Source organism: Strix aluco, chromosome 3 (assembly GCF_031877795.1).
Source record: "Strix aluco isolate bStrAlu1 chromosome 3, bStrAlu1.hap1, whole genome shotgun sequence".
NCBI lineage: Eukaryota > Metazoa > Chordata > Aves > Strigiformes > Strigidae > Strix > Strix aluco.
The window spans coordinates 48,016,125-48,034,968 of NC_133933.1; the positions used below are offsets into that span (position 1 = coordinate 48,016,125).

At 38.6% G+C, this 18,844-nt stretch overlaps 2 protein-coding genes across 9 annotated transcripts in view; one reads left to right on the forward strand and one right to left on the reverse strand.

Moving 5' to 3' along the window:
- Positions 1 to 7,166, forward strand: part of B3GALNT2 (beta-1,3-N-acetylgalactosaminyltransferase 2) — a 27,937-nt gene extending 20,771 nt beyond the window's left edge. For both annotated transcript variants that reach the window (XM_074818431.1, XM_074818432.1), the window contains exons 8-12: positions 54 to 237; positions 1,917 to 2,042; positions 5,761 to 5,920; positions 6,326 to 6,382; positions 6,746 to 7,166. In XM_074818431.1, coding sequence (XP_074674532.1) covers positions 54 to 237; positions 1,917 to 2,042; positions 5,761 to 5,920; positions 6,326 to 6,382; positions 6,746 to 6,880 — 662 coding nt within the window. In that variant the 3' untranslated portion in view covers positions 6,881 to 7,166. The remainder of the gene's footprint in view (positions 1 to 53; positions 238 to 1,916; positions 2,043 to 5,760; positions 5,921 to 6,325; positions 6,383 to 6,745) is intronic.
- Positions 5,759 to 18,844, reverse strand: part of TBCE (tubulin folding cofactor E) — a 26,799-nt gene continuing 13,713 nt past the window's right edge. For 5 of the 7 annotated variants that reach the window (XM_074818423.1, XM_074818427.1, XM_074818425.1 and 2 more), the window contains exons 7-17: positions 18,617 to 18,719; positions 13,918 to 13,994; positions 13,565 to 13,660; positions 13,330 to 13,394; positions 13,179 to 13,243; positions 12,529 to 12,681; positions 11,701 to 11,854; positions 11,042 to 11,110; positions 9,908 to 9,967; positions 8,471 to 8,562; positions 7,835 to 8,221 (exon numbers count right to left, since the gene is read on the reverse strand). In XM_074818423.1, the coding sequence (XP_074674524.1) occupies positions 8,129 to 8,221; positions 8,471 to 8,562; positions 9,908 to 9,967; positions 11,042 to 11,110; positions 11,701 to 11,854; positions 12,529 to 12,681; positions 13,179 to 13,243; positions 13,330 to 13,394; positions 13,565 to 13,660; positions 13,918 to 13,994; positions 18,617 to 18,719 (1,027 nt within the window). In that variant the 3' untranslated portion in view covers positions 7,835 to 8,128. The other 2 variants (XM_074818429.1, XM_074818430.1) reach the window with 2 other exon arrangements.

Below are 18,844 nucleotides of genomic sequence, written 5' to 3' on the forward strand. Positions count from 1 at the left end.
AACATGTACGTAGGTATGCATCTTTGTTTAATGATGGGTGTTGTTTCTTTCAGAAGGTGATGCTCTTTTAAAAAGCCTCCATACTCGCCCAGAAAGGTTTACAAGTCACATCAAAAATCTTGAGAAAGAAGATGCTTTATTGAAGGAAGAAAGCAGTACCTATGATGATATTGTTTTTGTAGATGTTATTGACACTTACAGAAATGTTCCAGCCAAACTGCTGAACTTCTACCGATGGTAAGTTGAAAAGAAAGTATTTTCTCTTACGAATGTTGCTGTTTGTAGTGCAAGATGATCCAGCATGTTATGTTATCTGACAGGTTCCATGAAATACATACCTGATGTGATTTACTTCATTAAGTTGTATTTCTTTCTCACAATTTTGGGGGCACGTAGTGAGTGAAATAACAGGATCTGTATTTCCTGAATGCTGACCCTTGGTACCCCAAATAAGCATGAGCTGACAAGACAGGCTTCTGCTCTAAGAGTCCAGGTGTGAAAATTTTCACATCTCCTTGCAATTTCTTTTAATTTGTTTCTGACTGAAAGCCAGGAGCTTTAGTCTTTTAAAGGATGGCTTTTGGACAGCTTGTATTTTTAGTGCTTCAGTTTGTGGCCGCTGGCTCTTGTCCTGTTCCTGGGCACCACTGAAAAGATCCTGGTTCCATTTCTTTACAGCCTCCCTTCAGATATTTATACACATTCATGAGCTCCCCCCTAAGCCTTCTCTTCTCCAGGCTCAACAGTCCCAGCACTCTCAGCCTTTCCTCATAGGAGAGATGCTCCAGTCCCTTAAGCATCTTGGTGGCCCTTTGCTGGAGTCTCCATCCAGTCTGTCTGTGTCTCTCTTGTACTGAGGAGCCTGAGACTGCACACCATACTCCAGATGTGGCCTTAGCAGTGCGGAGTAGAGGGGAAGGGTAGGAAGCTTGTGTACAGGGGGGACAGAAGGTTGAGAGGAAGAATTTTCATAGTGTGTTACATTGTCTGTGATAAATCTAATAAGTTATTACCTCTAATTTGCAATTCTTTCCACTACTCTGAGACAACTGTTTCAATTAATTGATGTTGCTGTGGAGTAAGAAATATAGCTCACGGTTTTAGTTGCTTGCAAGATTATGCACTTATTTAACAAATTTTATGGTTACAAATGTAACTGAAAAACTGAACCGTGCTTTCAGTTCTAAAAAGGGAGTTTAAATGTCAGGATCTTTGTGATAATTTCTTACAGGTTAGCAATTTTTCAAGATTTAGTAATAAGAGGCTTAAGGAAATTGCCTTTCTTGTTAAGAGAAATTACCCTTAAAAACAATGTTAATCAACCTAGGAATAATCCCTAGAATCTTAAGCTGCTTTGCTTATTTTACAAGTGACAGATATTCAACTATTTCAGACAGTTAAAGATTACTTTTTTCATATTGGAAGGGTGCTTTACTGAGGAAGAGTAAGTACCAAGTTGTTTCCACAGATGTTTCTTACAACCTTCTACAGTTGTATTGCCCTTGAACTAACTGTCTCATCCTGAAGAGTAGGCTACTGACATGTAGCCACTGGCTTTTAACACCTGTGTCATCAGCAGGGATTCATATCCTTCTGAGGTCAATACTGTGAAGATGGATTTATTAGTAAATCCACCATCTGTCCTGGAGAACAAAACTTCAGGTTTGTTTTCTTCAGCTCATACACAAACCCATGTTGTAAGATCATCGTAGGATGCAGCTGCATCTCCTTTCTGTATGACAAACAGTCAGCCTTGATCAATAGGGAAAACATTTAAAAGTCAAGGGTAGGAAAAGCATTCCTTCCTTCTTCCTTCCCCCTCTGCTTCCCAAAAAACCCTTGCTGAGTGTTCTGTTGTGTAACTGTACTTTGTGGGCTGCAGCTCAGCATCTCATCACTTTTCTCTTTGGCTACAGGACAGTTGAATCAACGAGTTTTGATTTGTTGCTGAAGACAGATGATGACTGTTACATTGATTTGGAGGCTGTTTTTAAGAGGATAATGCAGAAAAAAATGGACAGGCCAAACATTTGGTGGGGAAAGTGAGTTGTTGTTTTTTAACTTGTCTTTAGTGAACAGTTTACTGCTTTAAGTCTGTGTTCATGTGGGTTCCCCTTTTCTGCATATGAAGCTAGTTATAAAAATCAGGACTTTTGTATGTGTAGATCTTTGAATCTCAGAATACAGAAATCAATCCTTTACAGTAGCTTTCCAGAGCATGCCTTTGCAATGAGTTGAACTTGCTGAATATCTTACCTAGTTTTAAAATGTGTTGTGTATGTCTTTGTCATGCTACTGAAGTAAATAAAAGCATTCCAGCAGTACAGTAAAGTTAAAAGGCAAGTACATACTAGAATTGTAAACATTCCTTTTCTTGAAGCTGCTGTGATTTTTCTGGTGGGCTTAAGAAAATGGGGTAGACAGGAGAAACAAAATTGCCATTAGAGTCTGCACTTTATTTTGAAATCTGTGAATGACAGGCATTGCTACCCATTTTGCTGCTGTCTGAAATGGTAGATCTGATTCATGAATTCTTGAGTGAAGTTCCCCAAGCATGTATTACACTTGTGAATAACTAGGAGGGTCAAAATAGCCCATCTCTTCCCTTCCATCCATGGAATCCATTGATACACTGGTATAACATCTGATATAGCAGAAATGCCATGCTGCTGTAACATTCAACATAGCACAATGGCATGATGTGGCTTCCTGTTGCCATCTGCTTACTGAAAAAAAGCTGGCCTTTGCTGCTGAAGGTGTCTTGCTTCACAAATCTGGTACTGACTCTTGCTTACTCGTAAGGTGATTTAATAAGGTGTGTGGAAGTGTGTGTGTGTGTCGAAGTGTGCGGAATAGCTGCCTGTCTTGTGATGATCTCAAAGATCTGAGTCATGGGCATGTGTTCTCTAGCCTGTACAAAACCCTTGATTGCCTGGTGCCTGTTAAATTTTCTTGGGACTACCTTTACCACACAGCAACGCTAACAGTGAATGTAAGATAGGTTCATTCTAGCAGTATAAAAGGTCAGGAACTTGATGACAAGATGGAAACCAACTTGCAAAAGGAAAAATAGCACTAGGTATAAGCTGCCTGGGCTGCTGTTCCAGCTGATGTAGGGGGGAGTTCTTCTGGAGTAAGTTCTTGGCTGTAAGAGCTGAGGATGTGATACCAGAGAGATTGCCCCCCTCCTCCCTGGTGTCCCTACTATGCAATGGTAAGTGTTCCTACCTTTGTGTTGTTGCCTACCATGGTCCTGCTCCTTGGCCAGAGTTTTCTGATTGTGTTCAGCTTTGTGGGTAACCACTGAGTGTACAGGAGTCTTCTGAGTGGTTTGAGGGGATCCATCCAAGCTCTCCTACCTTTCAACTCAGTGACAACTTGAATATTGAGTGTTCAGACTTGAGCACTGGAGAAAGTGCAAATGATATGCCATTAGGCTTCCCTGAGAGCTGGTTCTGGTGTGTGGAGACCTTAACTTCCTGAGCCCTTGAGGTGACTTTACTGATGGTCTCCCTTCCTTCTGCTCTTCTGAGCATGTGTCTGAACTCAAACTTTGCATTCTTCACCTAGACCTTATTGAGCACTCTATAGTTCAGACAAGTTTATTGTGCAGTGTTCCTTATAATCTGTTAATACTTAATTCCTGGATTCTTAGAGAAACTTACTAGCGTTCGGCTTACCCTGGCAGAAAGCAAGGATGAGATCTCAGTGAAACTGGGAAGGGAATGCTTTGAATTGAGGAGTACTTATGCATGCTGCCAGTTAATAGCCGTTTTCTGATGCCACTTCATCTTGTGTGGTGGTTTTGTTCATTAATTTAAAATCACCATTTAAAAAGCTTATTTAGCTGATACAGAGCATTTCGGGACTGCAGGCTGGAAAACCAAATGGCCCAGGTATCCTACTAAAGAACTTTGACTTATCTTGGAGAGAACATACTTACCTTAAGTTACTGCTACTCTGCTCTTTTAAAACTGCAGTCAAAAGATTAGTCACCCTCCGGCATTAGAGAGATGTCTTTGACAGATCACTGATCATGTCTAAAATGACTGAATTTATGATGGGATAGAACATACCAAGCTGTTTCTGAGGGGAGATCGAGTCTAATAAGAATGCTGTAAACAAAAAAGCAGTTCAATGAAGTTGGCTCATCTACCGTGCTATGGAAAGCAGTGGGAGTTCAGAATGGCACCTTTTCTTGATCTTAATTAGGCCAAAAAGAGACTTCAGATACTTAAAGTTTTCTGTAAAGATAGGTTTGTTTGTAATATGAACCTCCCCTTTTCCTGAGGTGTAAGATATGCTGTGGAGTGTAACATGCTTCATGTTCTAGTAACATATTTCTAGGCTTGCCAGAGTAGCCCTTGGATGAACTTAGAAAGATCGATAATGCTTTCTTGTGCAGACTGAAAAATGAATTTTGCTGAGTCTTGCTGTTGAAATGGTGTGTTAAGGTATCGAGTAATTTTATTAGGTTACTGACAAAAGGAAGGAACAAGTCGTGCTGGGAGAGAAGAGTTGGAAAAAACATCATCTTTTCTGTCTGTCTGTGGAGAACCTTACGTAGGGGTGACATCTTCAAGTATAAATTCTCTAATAGTCACAGTCTTCAGGTAAGGCAAGTGTGAGGCGTAGTGAACAACACTGACATCACTAGAGAAGTATAAAATGATTAGCAAAGTAGGTGCCCCTCAGTCTCGAGGGGGTTGCACCCCTCCTGCTCTGACTCACTAGAGTGGAAGATACTTGTCAGCTTCAGCTGTGAACATGTAGAGTCTGATAACAGATCTGCCACTCAACTGTAATTCCTTCCTTACGGGACTGTTGTCTGAGGTGACAATTCTTAGTAGCTCACTGAAGCTTTTAGCTGCTTGTGCTCATGACTGAGTTCAGCAACGCTTGAACCTGTTTGCAAAAACGGAGAGAACCTTCTGCTTTGACAGTTATGCCACTTAGCTGTGAGTGCATGAAGTACTTGTCAGGCAAAAGGAGTGTAATACCAGCCTGTTCCTGAGCAGGAAAAGCAGGGCCCTTCTCACCGCCTGACACAGCAGTTTAGCAGGGGGTGCGGCAGCATGTTAAAGCTTCAGCTGTGCCACAGTGCCTGGGGACAGGGTCAGTGTGGAGAGACGCTGCAGACAGAGCACTGCTGCCTTTCTGCAGGCCTCTAGTTGTAAGTAGTCTTCTGTAGAGAAGACCACTGCCAGGAAGGTGTTTTGTAATTCAGCGATGACAGCCTTTGAACATCCACTTTGTTGAATTTCATCTGAAAAACAGCTTAGAGAAGGTCTATAAAAAAGCAATACTTTGCTTCCTGGTTTTTAAGCAGTCACTAGTTTTATCAGGAAAATGGGTTGTGTAACACTGCTGTAACCACATGCCTGCTGGAGGCACTGACTTTGTGTCATGTTGATTAACCAAAGGAGGTTGGACGCAGACGTGCTTGTTACAGAACAAGTCAGGTAAGGAAGCTTGCGCTTACCTGGGTCAAAGCCCAGCAGCGGGTACAGACATGCAGTGTTGTGTTTGTTTCTGTTCTGAGAACTTTTATTACCCAAGATTGAGACCAAACAATAGTTATGCTTTCAGCTGTTGATTTGATGTGTGCCTTACGGAAATAAGGCTAGGAACTCTAATACAATCACCTTCTACTTCTTCCTCTAATATTGCTTATTATCAGCATTGCTTCAGCTGTTAGCAGTGTTCATAGGTTTCACAGAGGGCTTTGTATAAACATCTCACCTCTAACATGGTCTTCAGTTTCAGACTAAATTGGGCAGTTGATCGAACTGGGAAATGGCAAGAGCTGGAGTACCCAAGTCCTGCGTATCCAGCCTTTGCTTGTGGGTCCGGCTACGTCATCTCCAAAGACATTGTTCAGTGGCTGGCAAGCAACTCTGAAAGATTAAAGACATACCAGGTAGTAAGGCCTTAGTTCAGTTTTTCTATCTTAAACTGGTCTGGGGAGCAGCATGTGTACTGGATGAGGTGAAAGGAACATTGCTGAAGCGTTGGGTTCTCCAGGTTAATGCTGGCTTCTTGCAGTGCTTTTGGTTGCTATGCTTTGTGTCCGTTCTTGGTCAAAGCACAACTGTTTTGGACTGAGAACCTCTGGAGCTGTAATCTTGGTTTTTTTTAATAACAATGTATTATCACAGGAAAGCTGGGAGGATTAATTTAACACCTCTAAAATAGTGAGACATAGGTTTTTATAGTTATTTTTACTGCTGTTAACATGATGCAACTTATTCTAGTTTGCAAAGTCCTGCTTCATGTTTTCTTGGTGCTGACATATGGTTTTTTTTGTTTTAATATGTTGTCTCAGGGTGAAGATGTGAGTATGGGCATCTGGATGGCAGCTGTCGGACCCAAGCGATATCAAGTAAGTCTGAAGAAATTCTCTGATCTTACGGAAAGAGAACATGCCTCCTGCTCCAAGTAGCATAAAATAGGGGAAATGGTTTTTTCTTCAAAAAAAAAAAATTTGAAACAGCCTTTGGATTAAAACCCAGAAAAATCTTGAGATGTATTTAAAAGAAAAAACACAAAAAACCCACAAACCAACTCGCCCCCACCCTGCTAAGTTCTCTGCATAGGTCTGGCAGATCAGAGAGGGACATACACCTCTACTGGGTGACCTGTGTGTGCAAAGTTTGTTGCTAAAAACCTGACTGTTGGAAATAAAGATTGTTGAAGACAAAATTCTTTGTAAGAAAAACTATTGAAATGGTTCTCTCTCTAACAGGATAGTCTCTGGTTGTGTGAGAAGACATGTGAGAGTGGCATGCTGTCTTCCCCCCAGTATTCCCCACAGGAACTCAGAGCGCTCTGGAGATTAAAGGAACTGTGTGGAGATCCTTGTAGATGCGAGGAAAGATGATGGACTTGCCTTGGAAAACAGGGTAGTGTATCATGATCATGGAAAAGTGTACATTTGGATTCATTCTTGGAACAATAAGGAATATTAAGGTATCTTTTAATGTTGGGTTTCAACTAAAGTATAACAATATTTGCACATCCCTTTTGATAAAGTGGACTGATACTATTCATTTTCTATAGTATAGGTGTTGATCTGACAAAAACCAAAATGTTTAAGATAAAAAATTTCCTTTTTATATGAAGTCAAAGACCTACTTGTAATTAATAAATGCACATAAGAATGCCAACTAGCCTGTCTTTTGTAAATTAAAGTACTACTGATTTAACTCAGTCTAGAGCCGTACCAGGATCGAGGGGAGAGCTGTGCTCAGCACCAGGGCATCTGGTAAGTCTTGCTGCAGCAGGATTGGTGCTGTCTGAGGGGCTGCCCTCATCTGTGCAAGGGCTGGGACAGCTGGGGTTAGGATTTATGTTTAGTCTGTTTATACCATTGTCATATTATAAAAACAGTATCAGAGTTTGCTTATACCAAATCTTGAAGTACTGCAAACTTGGCCTGATTAGGAGGGATTTCTGATAGCTCAGTGTGTTATCAGATATGAATCTGAGGGTACACAAGTGAACGTAAAATAAGATTGAGGAACAGCACACTGAAGAATGTAAAATAACTAGCACTGCCTTGCAGAATGCTGAGAACTTATTTATACTGTGGTATGTTAACGCTGTAGAATAGAATAAAGGTCTGTCAGATTTTGATCTTAAATAGTCTAGGGCTGTGTAGTTACTTCTGTTTTACTCTTGTTTGCTTTAAGGCCTTTGGAAGTAGGTGAAAACAAAAAGTGCAAGTAGCCTCTTTCAGTGCAGCACTAATTTTGTCCTATTATAAGCAAAGAGATCACAACTAAATCATGTACTCAGTTCAGTAAAACAAATTCTCACCACAGCAGTGGGAAGGTAGTATAAAATCTTGGCAAAAGGGTTACCTTGAGTTTTATTTAATTGAAGCATTTAAGCACTGTTTGGTATCTCTCAAGTAAGACAGTTCAGCCAAAAACAATTGCTTTCATGGAGACTGATAAGTTTAGGAGCTGAAAGTATTATTGTATAGCCCTCTGGTGCCATGTATGAAATTCATGTTCTCCCATAGGTGTGTTCAGGTGTAGGCTGTCCATACTGTCTCTGGGCAGTCTGTAATTCTTCTGTAGTTCCAGTGGTGGCTTTTCCTTCAGTCTATCACGAGAGTCCCTTCTTACCACCGTACTAACACACAGTCTCCATTTTCTATTGAGTAAAACTGCAAAGGCTTTAAGTCATTGTCTAGTTCAACTTCTTTTCCTTCCAGCTAGAGTAAGAAAGGAGAAAAACCTGATCAGACTTAAACTGAAATCTGTTCATGTAAACCAAATATAGAGCAGGCACTTGTAGTCAGGGACAATCTGTCATACTACAGGAATGAAATTAGGTCCTAAATTACAGCATGAAGACTGACCTCCATAAGTGAAACTATTTGATTAGGCAGTATTTTAGAACATGCTATTGACCTTTCGCAGCATGCAGTATTTTGTCGTTGAATTACCCATTTTTAACTCACTTTAGAACTTTCATAGGACAGTTTCAGTTCTGAACCAGGAATTTTAAGTAGGCGATACAGCAATCCTTTGACCCTCTGAATAGTCATAGACTCTGTCAAGGGGAAAGAAAGAAAAGTTATTACAAAAATGCTGCTACCACTGAGCTGTAGCAAAGTACTAGTGTTTCAACTGTACTTGCTTATAGCAACAGTGAAAGACTGTACTGCTGCTTCAGTTCTAACACTGCAATAACGTCTTTTGTACCTGAAACCATAACTGCTAATATCAAATTGAAAATGGTTTAATCTCTGGTGGAGAGGACAGGATATGCTACTACAGTTTACGTGCTTTGATCCCATATACCAAATTGAAGTGTTACAGCTTCCTAATTCACCTTTTTTGAGCTTGTATTTAGATGTTAAACCAAGTGACCTTTGGGACACATACCAGTCAGGTTCTGACTACTTGTATCTGGCAACTGTTCCTTGAAGTTTTCATTACCAGGAATTGGCTTTCCCGGCACCAATACGTGAGTGTCACTGTGGAGCTAGTGCCATTCTTAGAAATGGCATTTGCATTGGTTAGTCCAAAACAAATTGCCAGCAGAGTTGTAGAGTGGTTTATATTATGAAGTCTATTACACGAAGGGATATTTTTTGTAATGGATCTTGAATGAGCAAATGTAGTTTGTTCTGGAGGTGATACCTGTGTTTGCAATAGATATACTCAATATTTTGGTTGAACTTCTTTTGAAGCTTTATCTAAAGGCACAGCAATAGTGAGTTATTCCTGTAATACCACACATTGTACTTAGACAAATATTTTTCTATCAAACATTTTTGTAAAAGCTGTATCTATCTGATTTTATGCAACTTGTGATAATAAATGTGATTTTTATTTTAGAATAAAGCTTGAGTAAGCCTTTTCTTTCACACTCCATTCTGACACATCTTTCCAAAACATCAGTTTGATTTAGAACAGAGTCCATTCATTCTATTCTCACTACAGGCACTAAAACTTCAAAAGACAAATTTGATACAGGTCAGAATTAGATTTCTAACTTAAGGTATTAGATACTAGACCTTGATATCTAGAACTGCAGACTACATAGTTGGCTCTTACAACTTCAAGTTCTTGTTATTTCATTAACACATTCACCAGATTTCACACCAGTTAATTAGCCTTTGATTGCCTCAGACACATAAATCATGAAACCAGCAGCAGAGGTCAAGACAAGCATCAACTTTCAATCTTCAAGCTGGACTGAAAGTAAGTACGAAGGGCAAAAAAATGACTTTTTCAAACAATTTCTACCTTTGTCATTTCTTTATGTGACAGAGCCTTCAGGGGAGAACCTTCAGAAGCTGACAAAGCCAGAGGCAGCTGCCATTCTTTAACACAGTTATTTGAAAAGGAGCTACAGATCAACTGCTTAAACACAAGCCAAGACTTCTTACCTGGTAGCTTTTTCTCTACTGGCTTCTGTTCAGGTTTCTCAGGACATTTAATTGTCAAAGCTTAAGGAAGAACGGTGAGGCATTAGTGAATGAACATTAAGCCCTGTTCTGTCATGAGCACCGAGTCTTTCTAGTCTGTTGTTACTACAAATCATTTCCCCTAGCTCAGCCTGATCTTCTAAAAAAATTAGGATGTAGCCTACATCTGAGCAGCTAAGATAGCATTTAGTCATTCTCTGAAAAATTAAGATGAATTTTATTAAAATAATCAACTGTTTATTCATCTTTGTTAAATTAGGGAAAATATTTTAAAAGTGACTCCCTAGCAGTTAACATGTTTTTTGGTCAAAAGGAGTGTTTACCTAAAAATGATTAACTTAGAGTTAGCTTTTTAAAATAACCTGCAGTAGAATGGAAACTGCTTACTCAATTTAAAGCAGGTTTTTGACCCTCAATATCTCAAAAGCACTGTACAAGCACATTTTCAGGAAGTTATTAGCTGAATTCTTTTACAGCAATTGAAAGATTCATCCTTTAAAAAGGTTTCTGTTATGTCTAGTCAACTAGTTTCCTTGTTCTATTTGGTTTTCTACCTAAATGCATTAGAATGTAATGCCTTAAAATACTATTTTGCCCATGGAGTAAAAAAAGGTTCAGTGGGAAACAAAGCTAAGTGAATTGTAAATCTGGGATGTAACCTAGTTTAAATATGTAGACAGCCCCAAATACCAAAGCTACCCATATTTTTCTTGACTGTCCTAAAGTTAAGAAGCTATAAAAATAAAATATCAGAAAACAGTGCAGCTGCTGAGGTTAAAGTCTCAAGTGGATTCTGCAGAGAAGCCATTCACACTGTCAGAATGGAGTATTGATTACCTCTATACTCTCCATTAAGTCTTAATTAAGAAAATCATTTGGCTTGAGTTGAGGGGGAAATGAGAGTGAATTTGACTAGATATCTGCTTCTGTGTACTCTTTGATACACACAGTTCAGAGAAGCAGAATTACAAGCTGGAATTCTGATGTCTCAGAGACTTTTGAACCTTTTGTTTTCCATATACCCCTAGGAAACACTAAGCTCATAAGATACTTTAAATGCAGAAGGAACTCTTTTGACCATTTCTGGCCTCTTACTCAGAAGCTGGTTTTTCAGAGTCAAAGGCTGTTGTCCCTTCAGTTCTCCTTCTTCAGGTGCACCATATTCTGTGTGAAGAGAAGTGCACATATAGACATGAACCTTTCAAAGACTAAAACCCAAGAGCAGACCTAACAGCACTGTGGTGCTGGATCAGGCACAAGCCTGTTGGATCAGGGGGAGGCTGCTGCCTCAGTTCCCTCAGCAGCTGGGGTACCGAGAATAGAAACTGGGAGGCTCCTGCACCCCCAAGTGCAGACATGAACCTTGATCAACTGCTAGAGCATTTAGGAAGGGTGCCCAGGCACATGCGATGGGGTGGGGCAGGTGACAGGCACAGGGAGGTGCTGCTTAACTTTCCCACTTTAAAAAAGGCCCCGGTGGGGACAGCCCCTGCCTGCTCACCAGTGGAGTTACAGGGCAGATGCTCACAGGTGTCGTCCCAGAGGCAGCAGTGCCCAGAAGGGTGCAGTACAGTGCAGCTGCCCCACCAAGCAAAAGCCCTTCGCACCCAGGCCAGCCAGCGGGTGGGCTTTCCTGAGGTAGTAGAAGCACATGGAAAAAGCATCCAGGAGAAAGGCAACTGAAGAGAGACCAAACCAGTGCTACCACAATGCCAGAAGTGAGGAAATGCTAATTTTACTGTACTTGGACTTACTAAGACAAAGCGATAGGTATCTGGGATGGGCAGCGAGAAATTCTTCACTTGGTTTGTTTTTCTCTGGGTTCCAATTCCCACCAGCTGCTAACCAGTCACTTCCAAATATTTTGCGATAATCAAGCTCTGCTCCTTTTCTTTCTGCAGGAAGGATCTGTACTGACACAGGAATGGCACATAATATAATTGTATAACTTTCCAGAGAAGAAAATCTAATTAATGACACTGACTCCTTGCTCTTACTTAGGTGTTCAGGATGTTTTAGTGCTACCAGGAATCTTACAACCCCTACCTTCATGTACTGACTGATCCATAAATGAGTATTTAAGCAAAGATGCTACTGTATATGGTGACGCAAAGATGTTTTTTGTAGCTATGGAACAGATGATGCTTCTGCTCTCTTATGATAAAGATTTGCTGAAAGTTTGATTTGGTTTAGATAATGCTATTTTCCTATTACAGAAGGCAAATGCTTGTGTTACATCACTGAAATAGATTCAACTATGCTGCTTTTTCTTTTTTTTTTTTTGGGCCAGAGTATGGTTTTTGTTAACAGTCCTGCAACTTCAATATGACTTGGGTGCTTTAAAAAAACCCGACCATTCCTCGATCTTGTCCTAGTTCCCACTGAGTTAGCAGCATTCACAAACAGGGCTGGACTCTGTAGCCCTAGTGACTGCCCCACTGACTAGGTGATGGAATAGTCAGCACTTGCCCTTCTCCTGCACTCAAACAAACAGTAATCTTAAAAGAAACTGAAAACAATTCCTCAGGAATTGATTCAATGTTTTTCCCCAGACTCATGCAATCTGTTGAAGTATCATGTACCTCAGACTTGTTCAAAACCTTCAATTGACCTATCTTGGCAATAATTAGCTGTCTCAGGGTCTCTGGGTTCTTCTCTGTGTCCATGAAAGGGTTATTGTGACACTGCAGTGACTGCAAACTTGGCAGTTTATCAAGCTCATTGATAGATGACCACTGAAATGGAAGGGAACAGTCTTTTGAGGAAACATTAAAATATACTTCATTTCAGAACAATACACAGTAACATTGACTTTTCCTGTACAATGACCATAACTGAAACTATTCTTTTGGTCAGCAGAACCAAGACCTGTCATCCTGTTCATTTAGCTAAGAAAAAAAACCTGCATTGCATTTAATTAAGTAAAAAAACGCACCCAACCAACAAAACCACTCTGAAGAACTACTCAGCATTTTACATCATTAGAATTCTGCAAGAGGAATGACGATGTAGCGGAGGGATATGACTAGCTACCATAAACACGTTTAACTGAGCCATTAAGAAACATTTTTCAATTTTTAAATTATGCCTCTGTGTTGAATCAAAGTATTCAATAGTTACCTCAGGACCTTACACATACAATCAAAGAAAATTTAAAAAAGCAAATTGCAAGTTTGTCTTACTCAAAGATACATGTATTTACAAAATGTGAAACTATCACAATCCAACCTACCTGTGATATTTTATTGTCATTTATTGCAAGGCGTTTTAGTGAAGGAAACATTTTAGTCTTGCATCCTAGGAAAAAGAGTAAATTTACAAGACAATAGTGAAAACTTCAAATAAAGAGAATTATACATCTAGAAAGTACTATTTTTACATACCAAATCCAGCATCAGGAAAGTGTATAGAAGATATTCCAGTGTTTCTAAGTATTAGCTGTTCTAATCTGAAATTTAATGGATAAAGTGGTTACTGTACATGGCACAGGAAGTTTTGTTGTGAAGAAATACTACCTCAATTATTTATTTTTTTTTAACAGAGATTAATAAACTTTTGACACAATACGTAATCACTGGCAAATGAACAATTTGTTTAACAAATTTGTTTAACAGCTACCTGGGGAGATGTGCTATTAGATGCAGCTGATTTCCATCCAGTAACTGGTTGTCTGAAAGGTCTAACAACTTCAAGGTCTGCAGGACATTATCAGGCCTGCCACATTGGAAAAAAACCAAACAAATGCAGAACATTTGAAGTTATTTGTGAATGAAAACACTAGTTTTCTAAGTATATAACTGCATGCAAATAAGTGTGTACATTTAGAAATGTTCTGAAGTACATCACCTGATGTTTGCATCATTCATTTTAGTCATGTCACGGTGATGTAAACGTTACAGGAATGTAACTTCGTCTGCTATATAACTTTTTAGTACCGGTCACAAACAACTGACTGATATTACTCATCTTACCTTTCCAAAACTGTAATATTATTAGAAGTAAGGTACAATTCTTCAAGTGCTGGCCATCCTGGAGCACAAAATAGAACCTAAGAATAAAACTTCATTTAATATAACAGAAGTTGGCAAAAATTATTCCAGAAATTATACTTCATGCACATTTCCTCAGAACATGTTCAGAACAATCCATAGCTCTCCAAAACAGAGAAACAAGTATTATGGACTGCCTAGCCCTCCCTTTCTTCCAGCTGGCTCTTTCCTGCGTCTGGATCTACCAGCACAGATGACATCAAAGGGGTTTTGCACAGTCACAGCGCTGATTTACACTTCCAGGCTGGAGGCTAGTAGCTGCCCTACCTCAGACTGCGTGTCCTGGAAACTGAGTTTATTTAATTCAACAGGGTTGGAGTGATCAGATTTTTCCTATGATGAGGTGAGGAAATGGCAGTGTATACTCGATTCCTAATGGTTCTGGAACTTCTGCACATCTCATCAGTTCTGACAGACTTTTAAAATGTCTTAATTTATCAGAGCTTGAAGGCTTTGCTGTCATGGGACTGTGCCAGCACATGAAACAACTAAAAACCAAGAACTGCATTAAGTCAGCACATATCCTGAAGTTTTCAAGTACTCTAAACAAATTAGTTCAAAAAGGCTACAAATTGAACAAAGATGCATTTATTTTAAATCTTATGTCCTGAAATTACATAAGAATTATTTTACTATATAAAGACTTATTTTTTGCAAACATCTACAGCAGATAACACAACTTTTAAAAATAAACACTTACTACAAAGCAATAGAAACTGCTGGCATAAACCCCAGTTTTGTATGCAATTGCGTCCAAAATTTTGCAGTTTAAGCACATGGAGTTCCATAAGCACTGGAACTGTCTGGTTTTATACAGATTTGTGCCTGTGAGTCACCAATTTTCTTTTGCTGAGGTTTTTCTTGTGTGTATTCTTCAGAGTCAAATTAAGTGTGAGCTCAACCTACTACTCCTTCCTTGGTTAGAAAACTTAAGAGGGGCTCTCTCCTCCATCTACATTCCTATTTTCTTGAAACTTGTAGGTAATTAATAAATTATTTTTCAGCCCCCACCTCTTTTCAAAATGTGTCTGTAATTGGTTAGCAGATTCAAAGTTTTTGAGATGCAAGAACAGAGACATAAACATTCACACCACAATCTCCTAAAGCTTGTTTTTACAGGAGGTTACAAAGGTTACAAAGCAGTGAAGTTGAGAGATCTAGACAATCAAATCCAATTTTTTATGTCTATAGCTAACCAATTATCCTATAAATGTCCACTATCCTAGACACCAAAAAGCCTCCTTTCATTAACTATTCTTCATTCTGTTACAGCTGAAGTTATACAACTGCATCTCATGATATATATACACGTTATATATGTAATATAAATATATTAACACTGACATTATACATAATATATATATTAACACCACTTCAAGTGGTGAAATATGATTTGGGACTTTGCACCCAAAAATATGAAACATCATTCTGCTGCCATATCTGCAACACATTTAAACTTACAAACTCAGATAAAACAACTTTTCCTGCTCCAGAGAAAGAGCAGAAAACATCAATATTTTATCTCTTTAATTTGGACAGTCTTTTCCTATGTCAACAGGACAGACCAGAGTAGTCTATCTATTAGCAATGAGGAAGCATGAAAAGAAGCCTGCAGAGTCAAGAGAAAGTAGGTGCACTGCATTGTGAGGGATGGAACTGAAAAACTGCACCAAACTGAAGTATCAGAAGACTTTTCAATAGACTGACCAAATGGCTAGAAAATTGCCAAAAATCAAGTAACAGTCACATCACAATTCTCAGAAACTCAAATTGCCGAATTTTCAGCTATTGCTTAAAACAGCTTCCATACAGAAACAAAAGTTCACAGATCTGACACCAAATTAACACTCAGGAAAGATGGGGGGGCTTGTTGTGGATAGCTGGTGGGGAGGTTGCGACAAATTGCCAGTGGAGTAGCCACTGCTGATCAAAAAAGGAAAATGGAAATCCAAAACCGATTGCAAAAGAAACAAAGACAGCAAGAAACAGCTGTCACTGTGTAAGTCCATGATGTTCCTATATTTTTAGTCTCTTTATGTTAGGAAGCAAGTAATATAAATGGGAAAGGCATAAAAAAGCTTAACAAGAATCATCAAAGCTATGAAACAGACAATAGCCGTTCTCAGTTACTTGCATATAAAATATCGGGAATTATTAAATGAAATTATCAGGCAGCAAGATCAAAAACCAAAAAGGGTATTTTTTCACACAGCACAATTAAACCAATGTTAAAAGATATGGATATCAAAATTTTCAAATGGATTCTTAATACAGTTAGATAAATCATGAAACAAAATATCCACAAAGATTCATTAAATACAGATACGTAGTCATCAGCTCAGGAAGCCCCAGAATTCTGGATTGCTTTATAAGCAGCTCTTACCATATGCTTGCCCTTTGCCTAGAATTTTTCCCAACTACCTGCTACTTGCCAAAGTCAGAAACATGACCTGTACCTCTGCTCTAACCCAGATTTTTCTTTTAGCCTGTATAATAGTAGATTATTTTATATTTATAAGATCTTAGTTTGAAAACAGAATGACAAATACAACATGATGATGTAAATGCTGAATACGAAAAATTGGTTTTGGAGCCATAAATATGAATTAATTACTCTTGAATGCATTAATTAAATTCCTAAGGCAACGGTTTCTAGCTGTAAGATATTTTACAGTACATCTTTCCCCCTTGAAGGTTATATGTTATGTTTTGAACAATCAATTGACAATTATACAGTAATAAGCTCTTTTACTGATATATTAATAGAAATCTCAGATGTATTTAGATATATACATATAATATACTAATGAAAGAACATTTTGGAAAACTGACGCTCAAGGTATATAAATGTGGAGTTACGCATAACTGCATAAGTTAAGCATGTCCCTTTACTGTGAAAAATATTTCAAAACAGAGGAACAAATGAAAAAAACTCACAAGTCTTTTTCTTTTTTAAAACTATCCCCATGACATATGGCAATAAGTTACTTTGAAATGCTGTTCACCATTAAATTGTTTTAATTTTAATTAAAACATTTCTAGGATTTTCAGACTTTGCTTATATTCCCATTGACAATCACTGTATTTCTCTTTTCCCTGGATCATATTATTTTCTTTCAAAACAGTGAACTTTCAAAGTAACTCCCATATAGCTTAATAACATTTTCAAGTGGTTTGCTTACAGAATATTAATGTCAGGTAGGTCCCTTTATTTCTTCCGTTTTGTTTGGCTGCCCTGGAACACCACTTTTAAGCACACACTTATGCTTCCCCAATTAAAGGAATGAATCAAACAAATTTCAATTTTATAAAAAAAGATTTCTGAACCAAAAATGTTTTCACCACCTATGATTTTACTGTCAGCCAGGGCAGAGTTTCAAAAATGAATGCAGAATCTACGTAATTTTAAAGTGCTCTGACTAACCTGGGGCTTCTCTCTGAAACTTAGTTACCCCTCGAGAGCTCTGATCTGCCTGAAGCAATGGCTCCAACCAACCTTTCCCACTGCCCTGGTATGGAGGAGGGCTGCTGGCAGCTGCCAACATTTTCAACACCACGAGGCACAGATTTACTCTGGTGAGCACTAGACGACATTTAAAGTGTTTGTAGTCACTTAATCCTTCCATAACAGCAGCAACATGAATGGAGAAGTGAATGTTAGAATTATCAACTGTGCCAGCATAAACCCCACTGATGGTTTAAGAGCACACTGAATGGACACTTAAAAATACAGTAATAACCCTCCTCTAGCCCTGCAGCAAGAGAAGAGAATGAAGAAGTTTCTTTCTACCTAAACCGCAGTTTTGGCAAGTGCTCTATTACTGGATAGTGGCTGGCAGCAAAAATCTGAAAATTCATGTAATTTCACAGTGCAGTACATACAAAATCTGCCCCTGAGAAATCCAAATAATGGGCTGGAATTTACAAGCCATTATAAGTAATATGGCACTACTGAGATGTGCTTCATCAGCTCCACCTCTGAAAAAAGGCCCACTGCTAACATATTTGACAACAGGACTTCACTCTTAATAAAAGATCATATTAGGGGAGAGTAAATGTTTGCATGCTTCAGTCCCTGAAACAAGTCAGAGCTTTGTTTATCCTGTGCTGTATCTGTGTTGCATATAACCAGGCATCAAGTATTCCAAGAATTGTCAGGATGTGCAAAGATACTAAGCCAATCTCTTGCCGATGCAAAGTGATGCCAAAACAAGCACTTTGGGTCATAATGACACACGTTCTTTCCATTTGCATTGGAAAGATTTACATGTGTAAAAATACACACAAACCTTTAACAACAACAAGGAAACAAAAAGTTTTCATTCACACAAGCCTTTGAGACATGAAGTTATATTATATTCCAGCTCCTTTATCTTGACTTGGTAATTTACAAATGTAATGAAGTTAAATGTTTCTTATTAGACTCCCGTGCCAGCATAACTGCCTACATTATGTAGGAACTACGTTAGTTACTGCGTAACTAATACAGTTATGCCACAGTACCTTTTCTAAGGATGATTACATTTCAGCAGAATAACATAATGCATAAACATTTATTGTGCTTTCCTTGCCTCAAAAACCTAACAATATAAATAAAAACAAAACCAGGAAAGGTTATTACCTCTGTCCACATTATCTCAGTTTGATTAAGTGCCAGAATCCTCAATTTTGAAAACACACTGGATACAGAAGTTGATGTAGATGGAAATTTCATTTTGTTTTCACTGTGCAAAAACAATAATTATTAGCATAATGAATAATTGCATTTATTAAAGTCACTACTTTGGAATCACATATTAAAGAAAAACAATTTACACAAAAAAAAGTCACTGCCAAAGTGTCACACATT